The following is a 19,731-nucleotide window of genomic DNA, read 5'->3' on the forward strand; positions in this document are numbered from 1 at the left end:
AACTGGTGTTTCGTTTTCAAATATTGCTCCTTGATACAGATAACACGTTGTTTATCAAATGACTATCAACAGAATCACCGGAGGGTTTAGAATCAATTTTTTATTTTCACCCCAGCTTCATGATTTATGAACTAGGTGCGTAGGAGACAATTTACCCACGTATTTAAGTAGTTAGTTTTGTAAAACAAGGATTGGTATTAACGCCATCATCAGAACGGGAGAGAAGCTAAGAAATACACTTGTTTTTAGTGCAGGTGAGTGACAAAATTACTGTTTCTCAGTGTCAATACATTATCACTTTCCTGAAAATTACATTATCTTTCAAAATAAATAAACACCGATGATCAAAATCAGTTTAAAAACTGTATATATTACTAAACGTTAAGGGTACAGTAGTGCGTGTGATTTACGTTTATCTTATCACAACTGAGAGTTTTTTTTTATTAATCTCGGTTTAGAAATTTAGAAACGACAGTCGTACTTTATATATGGTATTGACATATTTTTCTGATAAAAACATATCCGTTTGGTACGCCGGGTATTCCGTCTTTGCGTATTGCAGAGTTATCTTCTCTTGGGAGCAGGGATTGATTGTTACGTCACTTGTTTGTGAGAGTAACGTCATCAATGTTTGCGAAAACGACGTAATTTTCTCACACAAACCAATGACGTTACAATCAATACCTGCTCCCAAGAGAAGATAACTTAGCAATATGCAAAGACGGAATAAGACAGACGATTAACCAAATTCATTAAAACTGACGTTTTATTTTGTGAGTGATTATAATTGTAGATATGTATAAAAAAAAAATGAAATGCATATCAGCAAATAAGAGCGGAGTACTGTCGTATCTTCATCAACGATTTGTGTGATTTTTACTCAAAATAAGGTTAAGACGGTTAACATATGCTGTATTATTTAAAGGAGTACAATATGTGTAAGTTCTTAGTGAAGTACTTCAGATCAGATTCATAGTTGTGCATTAAGTAGGTCATGTGGCAGGTCTTTGTAGCCTTTTGAATTGCTTAAGCCCATTTGCTCTCTGAGTGAGTAGTCTTTAGTTTTGATTAAATCGGACTATGAACATCACTCTCTGAGTGAGTAGTCTTTAGTTTTGATTAAATCGAACTATGAACATCACTCTCTGAGTGAGTAGTCTTTAGTTTTGATTAAATCGGACTATGAACATCAATCAATATTTTTTGACATATAGTTTTTCATTTGTTACTAAGTTGCCTTAGTTTTATCGATTTATAATTTTCTGACACTTCTGTATTCTCTCAAATACCTCCTCGAATGTTTTACATGTATATATATATTATCTGGAATGTTTATTTAAATGCGATATATCATTGTAAAATCATTGTAATCATTGCATGCGAATATACATATACTCGCCATGTATGTCACGGATCGTTGATCAAGGAAAACAAATAATACAATATAGTACCAAAATGTTGTTTTAAATCTTTAATATAAACATTTTTGTAAGGTGTTTATCCTTTTCATACTTATATGCTATTTTGTTGTATATGTGACCCTAAACTTTCACTTCTTGATACACATACCAATCGTAATGACCTAGATGTTTAATAATGCAACACAACACTAGTTTAAAGGCACAACGAACAATGGTCACTAGCTTAAGTATACGATAATCATTTAAATACTTTGTCAGCGTCAGCTTGTAAGCTTCGTCTACTTTTTTCTTTATTCTGTAAATTCAATTTTAACTGGAGTTGAATATGTGTGATATGTGATAGAGACGGCCTAAAATGAATATAGATTTTATTTTTAATTTTTTTAAGGACATAATCTAGGAAAATATTTATGAATATTTTACGCACATATGAAGGTGTCAAACTAACTAATCATTAAGAAATGAAGCATTCAGTGTATATGCGTTTTACAGCCTAATCGCTATTGTGTTAATTATTACACATTGTATTTATACCAGCATATCGAGTCAGCCCATGCGGTACCTACACCACGTTTATGTGTATTGAACACAGGTCTATATCGTCTACAGAGTAAATATATATATATAGTTAGAGACATTTATAATTACAGGTCATGAGTCGGTGTGAATTAGACGAGTTTTCAGTAAGAGCATTATCACTTTGGAATAGAAACACTTGTACAATGTGTATGAGGTAGTCAAACGAGAGAGTGCGGTGTCGAGTTCTGTGAGATTTTGGGGACTTCGTTATAAACAATGACAGGATGACCCTGTCCTTGGATGATAACGATGTCGTGATATTAAAACAGGGCTGGATATATCGACAAAGTGAGTACAATTCTTTATCTAGTGTTTTAATGGACTTCGAGACATTTGTTGTTTTTCGAAATATAGTCAAAGTTGTAATGCATTTTGATTTTCAGAGGGAGAGGAGAAAGGGTTATTGCGATTGGTTTAGTTTTTACTGAATACGATTAACTGTCTTGATCAAGTAAAGTTTTAAACCAGACATTCGGTTTATATAGCATACATGTACATTTGATTTCATGTTACTTCCTCTTGCGTTTTCCTTCACTTTCACTGAAATACATTCAATTAGTGGTATACATAGTAAATATAAAGTATAAATATATCGTGATATAATCGAACATAAATCCTGTTTTCCTGTCCTGATGATTAGGTAGGCTATCTAATATTTACCCGAACGTTTATCGTATGTGCTGTGTATATTCTAAATACATTTGACACCACAACCCGATAGACTATTTATGTAATTCAACAAACTGCCTGGACTCGTATAGTATTCCTTATTAGAGGTATGTTATTAGAGTCACATACATTGACAAACGACGATCTGGTTGAACAAAAGCAGGAATCATGGATCAATGATTATTAAAACCATTTCTGTACTTGTCCTCTTTGTATTAGCTTTAATCTCTGTCCATTTCTTGGCTGAAATACGCTTCTTTCCCTTGTGCCGTGACAATGACGTTAATTTAATGACGTTCCTTTTTATAATCTAATGACGCTATACTATAAATACACTGTTGTCATAGAAAGTATTCTTTTTCGCCGAAAGAGAAGGGAGTCCAATAAACATCATTCTTTACCGTCGAAGTACATGAATAATGTGGAAAATCGGAAACACCGATGTGTGATTCTGGTAAGTCAAACACTTGGTTTGGACATATAGGAATCGTACCCCTTGGGTTTCGATTTCTTCGTCATACCTTCAAAGTAGTGGACTATTATTTAAATATGTGTAACAAGCGTTTGTAGTTTGTCATTATATAATTTGATATTTGTTAAGAAATGAAATTTCGTTAGCTATGAAAACATTGTTTAGATATTTTTTAATGTCTGGACACTGCAAGAAAACATAACTGTTCCTAAAACCAACCTAGTTCCAATCATGCAGTTATATGACTTATCAAACATATCTTAACGCTTTGCATTACGTGAATTTTTTATACATTAATACTTTGAAACACCTTATGCTCATTTCAATTTCTTTTCAACGAATTTTCGATTTGATATTTCAAATAGCCTGTTTCTCTTTACCTTATATACCAAGACAAATCGGCTTGATGATATCAAACGTTGAGTTTAAATTGCTAACGATTAAAATGTCATTATGTTTTTACAACATATACCCACATGGATATACTGTGCCTTTGTCATTAGTCTGTTTGCACTTACTAGAATCTACACAGGAATAAGATAGACTTCACTGTAACGTAAAAGGTTTCTATTTGCACTATAAACCATTGTTGTACAAACACCACTACTATAAATAATTATTTGTTAATCTCTTGTTTAATCGTCTGTGTGATATCAATTGATGATTCTGAAATATGAAAACCTGCTTTCTAATCGATATTCGCCATTAAATCTGACAATGAAATACTGAATGTTTAGTACGGCATTGTACAATTTCAAACCATGTGAATATATGTGGGTCCGTGTATGTGGGCATGTATGCACCCAATGTTGCATATTTGTATCACAGAAAAAGCACATGGAGATGTATACTTGTATCAAAACACTAATAGCTGTGTAGGAATTACAGGGAAAAAAGTATATGCTTATGTGCAGAACGTTTCCATTTATGTTTTGTTAATTGGTATCTGTGATGTTTTGATTCTGGCAATGGAGGGAAATTGATTATTGTTGTAACACACGTCACAAAAACAACTTTAAGGCTTCCAAAAACTGTTAATAAGTATTGAAAACTGGATTCTTTTCGACAGTAGTATATCTTTGATAAATTATTTCTGTAAAAACCCCTACCTTGTTGGACTTTCATGAAAAATAGTAAAGATGAAATAAAACAACATTAATAAATATCACCGGGGCTTGACCGAATTCGAACAATGGATATCAGGGCCCAGTTTTTGAAACGGTGATGAGCTTAATCACTGATAATTTTATTTTTGTTGTATCTTTAAAACATAACCATTCACTGAACTCCAAGACAGCTTTTATTACATCCGAGAAAATTACATGCAGGCTTTACTTTGTATAATGACCACATATCTAGAGATTGAAAAATGTCGTTAAAAAATGATTAAGCAATTAACCACCTTTTGAACAACCGGGCCCAGATTTGTTTTCATGTATTATCCCTATAACCAACTTGGCAACCTGGTCAACGGCTGTGTCCTGGCCAAACTTAGCTTCAGGTATATCTTAAAGAAAAGGGGAAGTTACTGTATATACGAAAATAACATACTGCAGTTGGACAGGGATCCTTAAGTAGCATGTGTGTCAAAATATGTTTTCATACATGTAGAACCAATTGAAAATGCCAACCTGTTTCCGGAATACTCATTAGACAATCGTCATGCCCCGTGTGATGTTAACTATGGTGATCATGTAAACATTGCAGTTGATGGTTTTATTACTCAGTATTAAGATTTATACAAGCATTTATTTACAACAAATACAAACATGAGCATCTGTCTAGAATATGACACATTCTGTGATAAAGACAATGAATCCCCTTATTATCATTAGTCGTTTATATATATACATATATATACCAGATGTTCTATTTCTTAATAATGTTTGATAACTATGCCACTCTTAGTGGGATTGTAAGTGGTTCATGTCAGATTTATAACTACATTAATTGGTTTAAAAATAATCAGCCCACAACAGCTTTGTTAATAGCGGTTCATTCCTCAATTATCTCTTTTGAGTAGTGGCACAGGTCGAAATATTAACATTATACTCATTCTTTAATTTGAAATTGACATTCTGCTACAACTAGCCCACCACCACTAGGTCGCTGGTTTGGGGCCTACTTGGGGCAGTTGGTCGGTGGTTTTTCTCTGGGAACTCCGGCTTTCCTCCACCACCAAAACCTGGCACGTCCTTAAATGACCAAAGCTGTTAAAAAGGCGTAAAACACAAACAAACAAACAAAACGTTTTGGCACCTAAAATCAACGGTAAAGGTTAGAAGGACGAAACTGTAATATATTGCAGTGTAATTTATTTCCGATAAACTAAATATTGAACTATATTAAACTAAATAATTATCTGGGTGTGTCTTACTTAAACTGATAAATAGTATGTCCTTGTTTATTTTATAACATTAATTAACTGTAAGTTGGTTACATTGCACATATCAATTTTAGAGAAGATTGTTTTTGGATTCGACAGATATATAAGCAAGAGAAGCGCCTTGTTCTGTTGTATATTGTTTAGCATGGGCAATCTCACTCAATAGATAAATATCTAGGTGTTCCTAAAAGTGCATGGACAAATATTCAAAAGCTAAAATGACCATATGTTTCTTTGTACATCACTATTTTGCTGAAAACACATAATGAGGTAAATATATAAAATGGAAATATATAATTTAACGCTTTTTTGAAATTGTTGACGGGGCTGTTTACATCGCATTAGAGCACGTATGCCGCATTGACGAAATTCAGTGAAATATTAGCTCTTTGTCGGGTGTTCTTTTGAAATGTTTTGTAGACACACATATAATGCATAATACTGTAGGGAAAAAAATGTTTACATTGTAAACAAAACGAACGGTTGGACAAAGAAGCATTATATCGGGAAAATAAATTACCTAATAGTAAACAAATATAGTTGAATACATTAATCAGATCACATAGTGAAGCATGGAAATCGTACACTATTCAACAAGATTTTGTTTTAGAAGAGAATCATACAAACGCACATACAGGTTAATTATGTTAATGCAAGTCGTCTACTGATTTCGTTTGACTACTTAATTATGTATGAGCGTATCGTTCAAATAATCTATTCGGAAAAATATCAAATTGTGGAGTGTAATGTAATAGATAAATATGTTCACGTATATCTGTTGGTTTAATGTACCTCAAATAGTATTGACACTTCCTGAGAAGGTATAATAAGAATATATAGTTCAGGAAACAAAATTGAATATCAGTTCGATTGTAAGTTTAAATATTGCAGATTGATAGTGAAGAAGCCTTGCTAATATCAATAATAGGGCGGTATTGGATAGTACAGCAAGCTACATCTAAATTATTTGTATATACACATGTGTAGCTGAACAATGTTCAATGTTTATTAAGAGACCAAGGACACGTCTTATCTTACCGTATGTCAATACATCAAGGATCCAGAAGGTAAACAGTCTTCCGGTTCGCTAAATGCGCACTTGATTCGTAGTTTATATTTGTTTAAAGTCTTTGTCAAATCCTATGGACTTAACGAAGTCAACTTGAGAGCATGTTTGTTACAATGAACTACGACGTTTTGTAAATAATAGATAACCCAAACCTCAAAATGGAGATTTACTTGTGTTTTACGGTGTATGTTGTGTTCATTCACAGATAAAGTTTACGCTCCAAAGTTAAAAGAGAAACATATCAAAATCTATATATCTCAACCAATGATTATCGGCAATAAGCGACACAAATATAAAAAATGTATCCAATGCATTATTATCACCAAATGTAAGGGAATGAACTTATTTTACTGGTTAAATAGTGCTCCATGAAAGTCCCCCAATCAATTTTGTGGAATCACAATTGTGTATAAACAAGATGTGCATGAACACATGTGTGTATATTGCATTTCATGAAATATGATATATCATATTAATTTAAATCTGAATATGATAGGCGTACATTTCTAAATTCAATTACCTTTTTGTCAATACAAATACACAATGACAAAATCTGTTGAGAAAATGCTGAAAGATTCAAATTGAACTGCGGAAAGAGCTTAACCAATGAAACATGATCACTTCCTGGTCAGTTACTTGTCAAAGCGCTGACAGCTAGGGATACATTATGCATAAACTCAGATAAACAGTGTTTTAAGATAAATCCTGTGTGTATGTGCTTTGATAGAATGATTTCGTAACAGATTGCTTCTATAGAAATATTCGATTATTCAAAATTGATTTCAAGGGCATGTGCACAAGGAAGAACACAGTCATTTTAACACAAAGGGGTAATTTAAAGTCCATATGTATGATGTAATAGTTTCAAAGAGACATATTCTATGTCGATTTAAAGTAATGACAGCTCCCTGCTACAGACTGTTGACTTTCCCTATGGAGAAGGGAGCTGTAGTTATTTATTGAAGGGTTGTCGTTATTCCATATATACATATATATATATATATATATATATATATATATATATATGTAGAGGAACTGGACTGGGTCAATCGTTGGTGACTCGGTAGCTCAACCGGTAGAGCATCCGTCAATAGTTGAGGGGGAGGGGGGGGGGGCTTAGACAAAGGAGGGAAGAATGTGGCGAATCTAGACTGGGTCGACGATCGTTGGCGACCAGGTACATGTATAGCTCAATTGTCTTTATTTATAATGTGGATTAGGGAGCTGTTGTCATTTATCATTTTGGGTAGGAAACTATCGTTATGTATCATATGGAGCAGGGGGTTGCCATTATTTATCAGTTGAGGTAGGAAGCTGTCAAAGCTTGAAACAACACTCACTTACATTATTAGTCATCTTATATATTTATAAGAAACCGAATCATGTAATAAAGTACACGCATTTCGTGGTACACTATAGTTTGCTATGTTTTGAAGATTTAGATAGGCGGACTAGTTGATTTGTGGATCTTGAAATGGCTTTTACATTACATAGTAAGATGAAGATATCATAATGATTATCATGTTCATCACTTTGTTGATAGCAAAGAAGATTGCTGCATTAAAATCAATTTATTATAACACATAAAAACATACAGGGATGTGTAAAGTAAACTGTACATAACAATCAACTAATTATAAATAGAAACATTTGATGACAATTTTAATGCACTAGGTCCTATATCCAACCATCTCCCTTGGTTGTTTAAATACTTCATTGTACAGAATATTGAATAGTAACAATATTGTAGTGCTGAACTAGGTTTAGAAATTACATTATGTGCGCTTCTTAGACCTACATATGTACATTATATGTGACTGAGACAGTTACCGTTGCTCGAGTGTCATTCAATTGACATATCGAACACATCTAGGTTCATGATTTGTGATCTACCTACTGGTTTATAAAGCATGGTATGGAGAGCATTACAACCTACACATACATGAACATTAATCCGTGTTTGACAAATGTTACTTAAACAGAGATTAAGGGATATAATGTTTTTGTAACAAAATAAACAGTTACACTTTAGTAGTTCTATATTTAAAACAGATTTGACCATTTTTTCAAAGCCTTGTTAGCTTGACCATTCAATTAAGCAAATGTTTAAATGCTATTTTTGAAAAACATCTGAAGATTGATATCTTTATATTTTTTTTTACCAAGTAACTATACTGAATCCTTAAACACATACTTACATTCATAAATTAATTTCTCTTTTTAATTTTGCGTTACGTTATTGTTAAGCTAATCAGTTTTGAAAAATTGTGCCATGTGTAGTTATAGCGCTCACATAAGAATTCAGGGATCGTACAATATTAATGTTCAAAAATATAATCAATAAATCGATATCTATCATTGATCTGGCCCTGAACTACCAATAAAATACATAAAATGAAATAATTTTTAAATTTCATGAACAAAGCCGGCCATGATTTTAGGTAAGTAATTTATCTCCTTAACTTCAGGAATGCTTTCCGATGGAAATACCTGAATAAAATTTCCATTAGTCAATGAACATGTGAAAATAGGGCGCAACAGACAACCTGGCCAGTGTTAGGTAGATATTAGCTTGACTCGACAGCAAATCTCACAATGACAAAGAAATCTAATTATCCGGTAGTGACGATTTTTATTCAATTTTGATATCTTTCAGTCTGTCTTAAACTACAAAAAGCGTAGTTTATCCCGATAGCAGTACTGTTAAGACATATTCATGTAGAAGTGTGTTCACATAACGAAACAAATTGGTGTTATTTTAGCTGTGTAATTAACTATAATTACGTTATTTGTTGTTGTTACATACAATAGTGAAAGATTAGTCTTAGCGACGTCATTATCATTTTACATTTCCATTATCTCTTTGTTCCAATACCTATTTAGATTTCTTAATAACCAGACTTTCTCATGAATACATTCCTCTGATTGTTAAAGAATGACTGATTTTGTGAAACAGATGTATATTGTTTATAACGTATTCGATTGCCTGTTTGATATGTATAGAACCGTGTCATATTTCTGCATGCATGTTTTTGCCGAGTAAAACTATTACAGTTGTCCCGCTCTAAAGAAGCTTTGGCAAAGCTTTTCAATAAAAATCAATTTCACAGTTAATAAGCTGACAACCGGTATTCATATTTATATAGCAAAACATGAATCGATTAACAGCTTTTAGATTAACATTGTTGAATGCGATGTCAATATCTTCACTCGTTTCTCGTCAACCCTAGTGTGGACATCGTGAGTGTTGTACGTGTGAAATATTTTATATACTGTAGAACTGGAATTTATTGCGATGCATAAAATCAATGTTCGTGTTTTTTGGCCCTAAGTAAGTTAGGGCTCAATACAAATATATTTCAGAACCAGTATCCACGCAAAAATCTCCACATCACGTCACTACACGAACATTTCTTCACGCGAAAATTGCATCCAGCAAGAATTTCTAATGCAGTATATTAATATATAAAAATGTATGTCAGGGAAATTAATCTTTGCATCTGAATAAGCAAGAGACATTTGAACACCACACCTATGATAAAATAATTAATAGTTTTGCTTGTTTTGTATAACAGAAATAAAAAAAAAAAGAGAGATGACAGAACAACAGAAATCGATGTATATGTTATCAATTTTAGTAACGCATTATCTGCCATCTTGAATTCTAGTGAATTATTAAATGTTAAATTTTAGGGAAATAGGCTTCGTAATAGTTGTGCAAAACGAAAACAAAATATGTTTTTACTAATTGAAGTTGACAAATACATAATTCAAACTAATACTTGGTACTTTGGTATTAGTAACAAGAATGCATACCGTCGTTATAGTTTAAATATACAGTTAAAGTTAACTCATTTAGATTCCCTTGAACATCACATTTATTTTGATGTTACAGAGACCTTTTTTCGGAAATGGAAGAAGAGTTGGTTAGTGATATGCCTGGGAGGAAGTCTGAAATACTACAAAGGAAAGCAAACACCGCGGCCACAGAAAACGTTTAACATCAAAAATGATTGCATGACCATTCGTACAGGTAAAAAGGTAAGTCTGTGCTAAAATATGGGCTGATTTCTACGACAAACAGGCAAAACGAAATTTATTTTACAATCCAAACAATTGTGTTATTCGACATTCTTTTCTTGTCCCAGCTGTATAAAGTATTCGACATGTTTTTCTTGTCCCAGCTGTATAAAGTATTCGACATGTTTTTCTTGTCCCAGCTGTATAAAGTATTCGACATTCTCGTCTTGTCCTAGCTGTATAAAATATTCGACATTCTTTTCTTGTCCCAGGTTTATAAAATATTCGACATTCTTTTCTTGTCCCAGGTTTATAAAATATTCGACATTCTTTTCTTGTCCCAGGTTTATAAAATATTCGACATTCTTTTCTTGTCCCAGGTTTATAAAATATTCGACATTCTTTTCTTGTCCCAGGTTTATAAAATATTCGACATTCTTTTCTTGTCCCAGGTTTATAAAATATTCGACATTCTTTTCTTGTCCCAGCTGTATGCAGTATTCGACATTCTTTTCTTGTCCCAGCTGTATAAAGTATTCGACATTCTTTCCTTGTCCCAGCTGTATAAAGTATTCGACATTTTTTTCTTGTCCCAGCTGTATAAAGTATTCGACATGTTTTTCTTGTCCCAGCTGTATAAAGTATTCGACATGTTTTTCTTGTCCCAGCTGTATAAAGTATTCGACATGTTTTTCTTGTCCCAGCTGTATAAAGTATTCGACATTTTTTTCTTGTCCTAGCTGTATAAAATATTCGACATTCTTTTCTTGTCCCAGCTGTAGAAAGTATTCGACATTCTTTTCTTGTCCCAGCTGTAGAAAGTATTCGACATTCTTTTCTTGTCCCAGCTGTATAAAATATTCGACATTCTTTTCTTGTCCCAGCTGTAGAAAGTATTCGACATTCTTTTCTTGTCCCAGCTGTAGAAAGTATTCGACATTCTTTTCTTGTCCCAGCTGTATAAAGTATTCAACATTCTTTTCGTGTCCCAGCTGTATAAAGTATTCGACATTTTTTTCTTGTCCTAGCTGTATAAAATATTCGACATTCTTTTCTTGTCCCAGGTTTATAAAATATTCGACATTCTTTTCTTGTCCCAGGTTTATAAAATATTCGACATTCTTTTCTTGTCCCAGGTTTATAAAATATTCGACATTCTTTTCTTGTCCCAGCTGTAGAAAGTATTCGACATTCTTTTCTTGTCCCAGCTGTATTAAGTATTCGACATTCTTTTCTTGTCCCAGCTGTAGAAAGTATTCGACATTCTTTTCTTGTCCCAGCTGTAGAAAGTATTCGACATTCTTTTCTTGTCCCAGCTGTAGAAAGTATTCGACATTCTTTTCTTGTCCCAGCTGTATAAAGTATTCGACATTCTTTTCTGGTCCCAGCTGTATAAAATATTCGACATTCTTTTCTTGTCCCAGGTTTATAAAATATTCGACATTCTTTTCTTGTCCCAGCTGTATTAAGTATTCGACATTCTTTTCTTGTCCCAGCTGTAGAAAGTATTCGACATTCTTTTCTTGTCCCAGCTGTAGAAAGTATTCGACATTCTTTTCTTGTCCCAGCTGTAGAAAGTATTCGACATTCTTTTCTTGTCCCAGCTGTATGCAGTATTCGACATTCTTTTCTTGTCCCAGCTGTATGCAATATTCGACATTCTTTTCTTGTCACAGCTGTATAAAGTATTCGACATTCTTTTCTTGTCCAAGCTGTATAAAGTACATGTATTCGACATTCTTTTCTTATCTCAGCTGTATAAAGTATAGTATATCGCATCGCAGGAAATGGGTCAATAGTTATATACTCCAGTAATTGAAATAGTTATTATCTTGTCAAATATTGGCACATTGTCTGCTCATAATTAACATTAACTCATTAACTCATATATGTATTGCTTTGAATGGAAAATTTATATATTAATTAACTTCTGCTTGTGCATGGCGTGCACACCTACACTGTACGACACCTATTTATAAGAAGTCAATAATAAAAATTGGCCTACCCCTGACAGGCAGTATCACCTGTCTCGGTTAGACGACATACAATCGTCGAACTAACATTAGTATACCATGAGGATCCGTCTAACCATGATAGGTATTATATCACAATCTGAAACATGTGAATTCACCCGATGGTTTGCCTACCTGAAAGAAGACATATTACCCGAGGGTTTGCCTTCAAGAGAGAGAGAAAGAGGAAATATTACCCGAGGGTTTGCGAACCAGAGAAAAAGAAAGAGGAAATATCAACCGAGGGCTAGTCTACCTAAGAAAGTTAATTGCGCCAAAGGGCATATCTAACCGGGGCAGCTGATATAATTCGGATTTTTTTAGGAGGAAATATTGTCTCATATACCGAACCGCTTCATTTAAAAAAGTTTTTAGAATGTCTTGGCACATGTAAAACAAAAATAAGTTTTTTAGAATAGTATAGCGTGATGTTAACAGAATGATTAAAAAAAGGGAAATATATGATTGTTTCAAATTACCGGATATTTTCCAAAGAAAAAAGAAAACTATTCTCACTCCATTGTTGAATGGATTTGCATGCTTCACAAATAAGGTGTCAATCAAGCATACTATGGCATTTAAACTTCACGTTTGACAATAGCTAGAGAACAGTTTTAGAACTTGAGCTAACTATCATTACTTATTAATAATGGCTGTTTAGTACACACACCTTCAAGAAGCAGTAACCAATCAATGGCAGCACGCTAGTTAAATATTTCAATAATTTGTTTGCGTTAAGTATTTTGCTATTATATAAAAGTGGTATTACTATATTTTAACAATGTCAAATGTTTTGTGTTATATTTTTACAGTGTAAGATATCATTGGCTTCAGTGTTACACGTTGTATCAAATTTCACTTCATACAAAGAACAATGTACGCATAACACGTGACGCATGGTTTCAAGACCGACTGTAAGCTATATGTTATATGTTTCAACACGTTTAACATGGACATTGTTTGTGTATAAAGTGAAAATTCGACATTACATATTTTCAAACTAATGGTACACGTTATATTAAAACCGTTGTTTACATATACATTGAATGGATTTTTTTTCATGTACATTGCGGCAATGAATAGCAGTAGCAGATCTACATCTCCTGTTAGCGCTCCTCAGAAGATATGTAGATCAGCTACTGCTATTCATTGCCACAATGTACATGAAAAAAATCCATTCAATTCATATATTTACGTTACGATGAACTACAATAAAAAACGTTATAACCCTTTTTTGTAAATTTGTTATTTTTGATATTAGTATCGGACAGAAAACCATACAAAAGGAACAGTCTGAACGACAGCCTACACACAAACTTCAAATGGTTCAACTTCCGCCGATCAGCTGATTTTCGTTGAAACGAAAAATATATGTCTAGAATCTAATAATAACCAACACTTGATATTCTTTTCATTTTTGAAAGTTGATCTTATTTGATGGTGGGTTTTTTTTCCATTAAACAACGCATATTGTATAGTCTATTTTAAAAAGTCCGCACTATTTCAAATCATCTGTCACCATAGTAACCATACAGGACACCCGTCGGCAATAGGCATCTAGAACTTAATTTTAAGTTAAGTGTAAGGTCATTGAATATACGGTTTGCCAAAAAATTACAGATGTAAATGATAATAAATTGATGGGTGAAGTGCCCTGTGCCCTCTGGTTTTAATGTGCAAGCTTATGTCACGGGGATTACCCAGCCGGACGTGTGGGTGTTAGAAAGTTCGTGACCACGAGGAACCGATTGCGAGTCGAAAGTCATTATTTAATATGACAATGTTATATTTGTTTAAAATCACAAATCAAAAGGAATAATGATAATAATAATTGTACAATGGTCATTATTTATGATTTTTGTAATGTTTATTAGTATTCACAACTACGTTATCTGAGAGAAGGGGAGATAACTCTCCTCAGAAACTGTACTCTGCGTAGTAATCTGATTTGTCATTGTGTGTGAAATCAGCTGACCGGTTGCGCGAGAATCGTTGTATTCATAGTGTATTCATGGTATAATGGCAATTGTTTTCAAATTTTTAAATCGTGCTAAAATGTTAGTGCGCTAAAATAAGTCTTTTAACAGTATGCCGTATTATTACAGCCGTGTTAATTTTATGTTGTTTCAGTGTCGACATCTCTTGCCTCCTAATAACGTAGACACAGAGTTTCTGATAGAGATCATCCTCACAGGAGAGAGGTCTTTGAAATTCTGTGCACATGACCAGGACAGTTTCAAGTAAGTAAGGTTAAAACATTTTTTGTTGTTGTTGTAGACTTTGCTTTATAAGATTTTTTCACTAAGAGTAAATAATTACAACGCACATATGACGCAGTAAAATGTAAACTTTGTTTTCTTTCTGCATCGACATATTTAAAAAGTTGCTTCCTAACCTGATTTCTGTATATCTAGTTATACCCCATGTGATATATGTCACATACGGTTTTTATTTATTTAATGATCGATTGATTTATTATCTATTTATTTTTTATTTATCTATTTATTGTTTATTTATTTATTTATTATTTATTTATTTATTTATTATATATTTGTTTAATTATTCATTAAAATCATTACAGAGCAAATTACGCACTATTATTCTATGCTTCTTAGATTATTTCCCACATTTCTGTTTCGTCCACATATTTCATATTGGTTTCTAAATAATCTTTATTTGGCACTATCTACAATCGGACATTTTTATCAAGAGCAAACGAAATCAAAATAGCGTACTTGCAGATTCGTGTACATTTCTACTGTAACCGATTCCAGTCACCGAAGCTTTACATTTCTGTACCACTTAAAACCATAACATACATGTACAGACAGATATTAATGTGGTCCATGTGCTCTACTCCGAACATGCGCAGTATGCCTCTTTATGATGAGCTCAACTCCCCTATCTTCCAATCCTTTTTTTAGTCCGTAAGGGACAATTAGAGGCGTCCGATTCATCACTTAATATATTTCTTAAACAAAATGTCAACTATTTAGGATTCCAGCTGATATGTCGTTAGTTACATGTGCGTGATCATTGTAATTAATAGGAAATATCTCTGCACAAAATGAACTTTTAACATAACTATGTTGCTCACAAATGTTATCGTGTGTTTTATTGATAAATACTGCGAAACAGCGTCCTCATTTAGACTCCAAGGCATTTTCACAAAATTTTAAATTTCACATAAAGGGATATATCTTTGCCTTTCTTTAGAATGTGGCTGCATGCTCTTCAGCGTGCCCAGTCCGACCGCGCACTGCCAACACCTAGATACGAACGACGCAACCTACGACCCGAGGAAATAGACGAGTTCGAAGAAAGAGGGTAAATTGACACACAAAGAATACGAAAGCTACTTTTAATGATCTGTTAAATTCAATACAAAATGGTTCTCTAGTTATTCTGTATCTAATAGGGATATGTACTGCAAACCACTAAAACTGCTAAAGGAGTTCCAGACAGACGGAAAACAAAAATAGAATCAAACTGACCCATTCGCTTCCATCCTGTGCGTTTTGTTTCTAACGCATCATCTATCATCAGGTGTACTTGGTTTCTAGAGCATCAGCCACCATCTAGTGTGTTTGGTTTCTAGAAAAACTATATTCACCAGGTACACTTGGTTTCGCCTGATGGTTTTGTCAATAACCATATCGTTCCTTCTTTTGTGTTTTATGGCTTCTTAGTCTTAATCAATCAAGTTGATTGTGTGATCCAAGGTTTTCTGAAATAGTGTAGCTATATTAAGTTGTTTGTTTAAAGTAAGTAAGTTTAAGAGGCCTCGTATCGGTGCTGTTCATTAAAGGAGACTATTTGCACATTGTAATTAAGTGTTAATTCTTGCACCATATTTGACTGATATCTCCTTCTAGTACACACTAATTGATAGATATTTTATCATATTTACATCATATTGATAACAGATATTAATTATGTAACAGAGACATACAAAATGAAGGCACACACAAGTGGGTACCTGTATATAAGCAATACCATTGGAACAATACATGTCTTTGTTGGCGAAATGACGATATCATCTTTTCATTTTCAGTTGCTGGTATGCTTGCTTCAGGAAAAACAAAGTGGAAACATTATAACACAGAACGTCATCTCTTTAGTTTGTTACGTCATATATTATTTATTACGTCGCAGGTGTTCAACTTTAACAATTCAAATATGGTGTATTACTATAAATTTCTGGTAGGGATGGATTTGTCAAAGCGAGGAATTTTCAGGTTCTTGAATGTACCTTTCTGCCAATGAAATTTAGCATTGATATTAGGGTTAGGTTATTCAAAGGTTTGTTAGGTAAATAAGTCGTTAAAAAGAGAAGTTCGTTTTTGCTGTTGTTGTTGTTTTTAAATGTGATTTTTTTTTTTTTTTTTTTTGGCATGTGGATAATTCTTTTAGGGGCCTCTAAATTTAGTTTTAGCTCTAAATTAAGTATTTTGATAATATACACCTGCATAGGCTTGACGCTAAACTAATCATGCTTTGAATTACTTGTCCCATGCGCAGACTTTTAAACATGTAAGCACTCAAGAGGTCACGAAATACCTTAACACTTATTTGTTGTTATATTTTAAAGAAAACAAATCTGTATACACGTGCCTTGTGTTGCTAGGTAATACATGATGTGCACACCCCCTACAAAAAGATTCGTTTTATACCATGGACTATCCAAGCTGCATGTACGAGGAATTCGTTTTCATTGCATGTGCTTTTACTTTTTTGTAAATGAATTAGTGATATCATTAATTGTTCTCAGTACCTTTACTTCATTCAATGTATTTCTAATATTTTCAAAAGTTGACATATATTTTGGAATAATGTCTATTTTGACAGTAAATTAGCATAAGATAAACATTTAGATTGACGTGTTAACAGTATTAGGATGTTGTTACACGTGACCTAAGCCTGCTTTGCATGCAATCATATAGAAGTTATACCCCTTTGGTAAAGAAAGAGTCTATGTTATAAATAACATTTAAACCAAAAATAAATATAAAAATCGTCTACGGTGTAAATATAATATATTTAGTGATGGGGAAGCTAATATCAAATATTGTATAGCACAATATGGGCACGGATTTTTCAACCCTGGTTAGCTTAATGCCAATTTTTACAAAACATTTTAAATATTTAAATGTGTTAGTGACTCGTTAAGCTAAACAGGCATTGATTTAACCGTGACATACATGTAATTTCAAGTAGATGATAATAGTACAATATCGACATTGACCTTTTAAAAGGGTCATCAACACTTTATTTTAAGATTGATTGAACATGATAGATTCACTTAGTATGGTTGTTGTCAAGTCAGAGGATTAGAAGGACATGTAATATATACCCATGCACTTCAGATTTTTATTTCAATTAAGTGCAATTAACAGTTCTATTTCTATATTTTTTATTTACCACATATAGGATTGTCGATAATCCGGAAAAATCTTGGTTTGAGAATTAGTCGATGGAGACTGCATCCGTTATATAATTTTTTAGTCCGGAACACAATCGGGAACCGTCGGCACTTTCCTTAAACGAGAACTCTCGTTTACGGAAAGTGCCGACGGTTCCCGATTGGTCAGGAACGATTCACTGCGACAATACATGTGCTAGAACGTGCTTAGTGGTACGATTTTTCTTAATACGGGCATCTGGTTTCTTTTTTTATTTAATCGTGCATTAAAAATGTTTATTTTATACGTAATGTGTTTGCCTTATTATTGAATATGTTGTACAGATCAGTTAATGTTGAACAAACATATTATACATGTACATCTGTATTTAGTACATAATTTAAACTTCAATGCTATTTTTCTATTCTTCTATCATGATAATTCCAGTACACATAAAATGGCTTACAATGTACTTCAACTAAATTGAATCGCGAAATAGGATCAGACCGTAGACAAATCTATTTATTATTAAAGTCAATTCATTATTTTTTATGACATTTTTCGGAACTTTCGACGAAAAGCGAGTTTTTGATTTGGAATGTTGTAAAATAAGAAATATTCTGCATGGAATTGTTGGCGTTTCAAAGTGTTAAATTTTATTCAGATAATCGTTTACTTCCACTTTTTTTCCATTCCACGATTTTACCGTCAACAGATAATTTTTGGTGACGTAGTACGATCGGTATTAATCGTATTTGATCTACTATATCGCAGAGGCCATTTTCTGAACGGGAGTTATCCCCCATAGAACATAACATTGACTGGGCAGCGGGTAAACGAATGCTGCGCGTTTCGTTTCTGAATTTTAAACTCGTTATTTCATTGGGTTTTATAACTTTATGCGAATATATAATTCAAAAGTAAAGCAATTTATTTTTTCGTAATTTAACATTTATTGGTCCATTTGTGTGAAAAAGCTGTTAGCGTTTCTGAATCTTTTAACTTAATTTAATGCGCTTTTATTACTTGAGGTGAATGAAGTGGAAGTTTATCTAGTTCAAAAAGTAAACTTTTTTTTTCGTTATTTAAAAATTATTGGTTAATTTGTGTGGAATTGATATTAGCGAAAGCACATGGTGTGCATTTGGGTCATTGAACGTACATTCCAGGGTCGTATCATATTACCTAGGGGTCCCAAAGCATTCTAGAATTTAGCACCGCCCAATCACGTACTCATTTACAGCTGAGTAGACTGGAACAAGCGGCCTAAAGTATCTTGCTCAAAGACACAATACAGTGCCGTGCCGTGACTCGAACCCGCAACCCTTCAGTCACGAGCACGGCGTCCTACATGTACCATTAGACTACCGTGCCTCATAATATGATGACACCATTCAAGTTATATCGCGAACATGCTGTGGGTATTTCAGCTAATCACAAACCTATTTTGGATGTTACCGGAGGCCGGATGATTTGAAAATTCTACAATATCATACAACATCTATCATAAACGAGTGCACACGGCAAAATGTAAAAGGCCGCCAGTAGACCTGAATTGATTGTTACCGGGAGTTTAATTTTGAAGGAAAGAATATTTGGCGTAATGAGTAGTGAGAAGACAATTATGCGTAGTGAGGAGACAATTATGCAATTCGCTAGTAAAAATTATATATTATTTTTTACTCATTCAATTCAATTCTG

The 19,731-nt window shown here is 33.3% G+C and overlaps 1 protein-coding gene across 1 annotated transcript; it reads left to right on the forward strand.

Moving 5' to 3' along the window:
* Positions 1-1,993: 1,993 nt before the first annotated feature.
* LOC110462957 (pleckstrin homology domain-containing family B member 2-like) lies at positions 1,994-18,198 on the forward strand. Its single transcript, XM_021517236.1, has 5 exons — positions 1,994-2,288; positions 10,492-10,637; positions 14,759-14,868; positions 15,845-15,955; positions 16,683-18,198. Exons 1-5 carry the CDS (start codon positions 2,225-2,227, stop codon positions 16,726-16,728), a joined length of 477 nt encoding a protein of 158 aa, XP_021372911.1. The 5' UTR covers positions 1,994-2,224; the 3' UTR covers positions 16,729-18,198.
* Positions 18,199-19,731: the final 1,533 nt, after the last annotated feature.

The sequence above is a fragment of the Mizuhopecten yessoensis genome, unplaced genomic scaffold (genome assembly GCF_002113885.1).
Source record: "Mizuhopecten yessoensis strain PY_sf001 unplaced genomic scaffold, ASM211388v2 scaffold10847, whole genome shotgun sequence".
Taxonomy (NCBI): Eukaryota; Metazoa; Mollusca; class Bivalvia; order Pectinida; family Pectinidae; genus Mizuhopecten; species Mizuhopecten yessoensis.

Excerpts from the sequence above, each read along its gene's own strand:
- LOC110462957 (XM_021517236.1), top strand. The coding sequence starts at position 2,225 with ATGACCCTGTCCTTGGATGATAACGATGTCGTGATATTAAAACAGGGC. Across the intron at positions 2,289-10,491 it reads GGGCTGGATATATCGACAAA|AGACCTTTTTTCGGAAATGG; the intron begins GTGAGTACAATT and ends TTGATGTTACAG. Across the intron at positions 14,869-15,844 it reads CATGACCAGGACAGTTTCAA|AATGTGGCTGCATGCTCTTC; the intron begins GTAAGTAAGGTT and ends GCCTTTCTTTAG.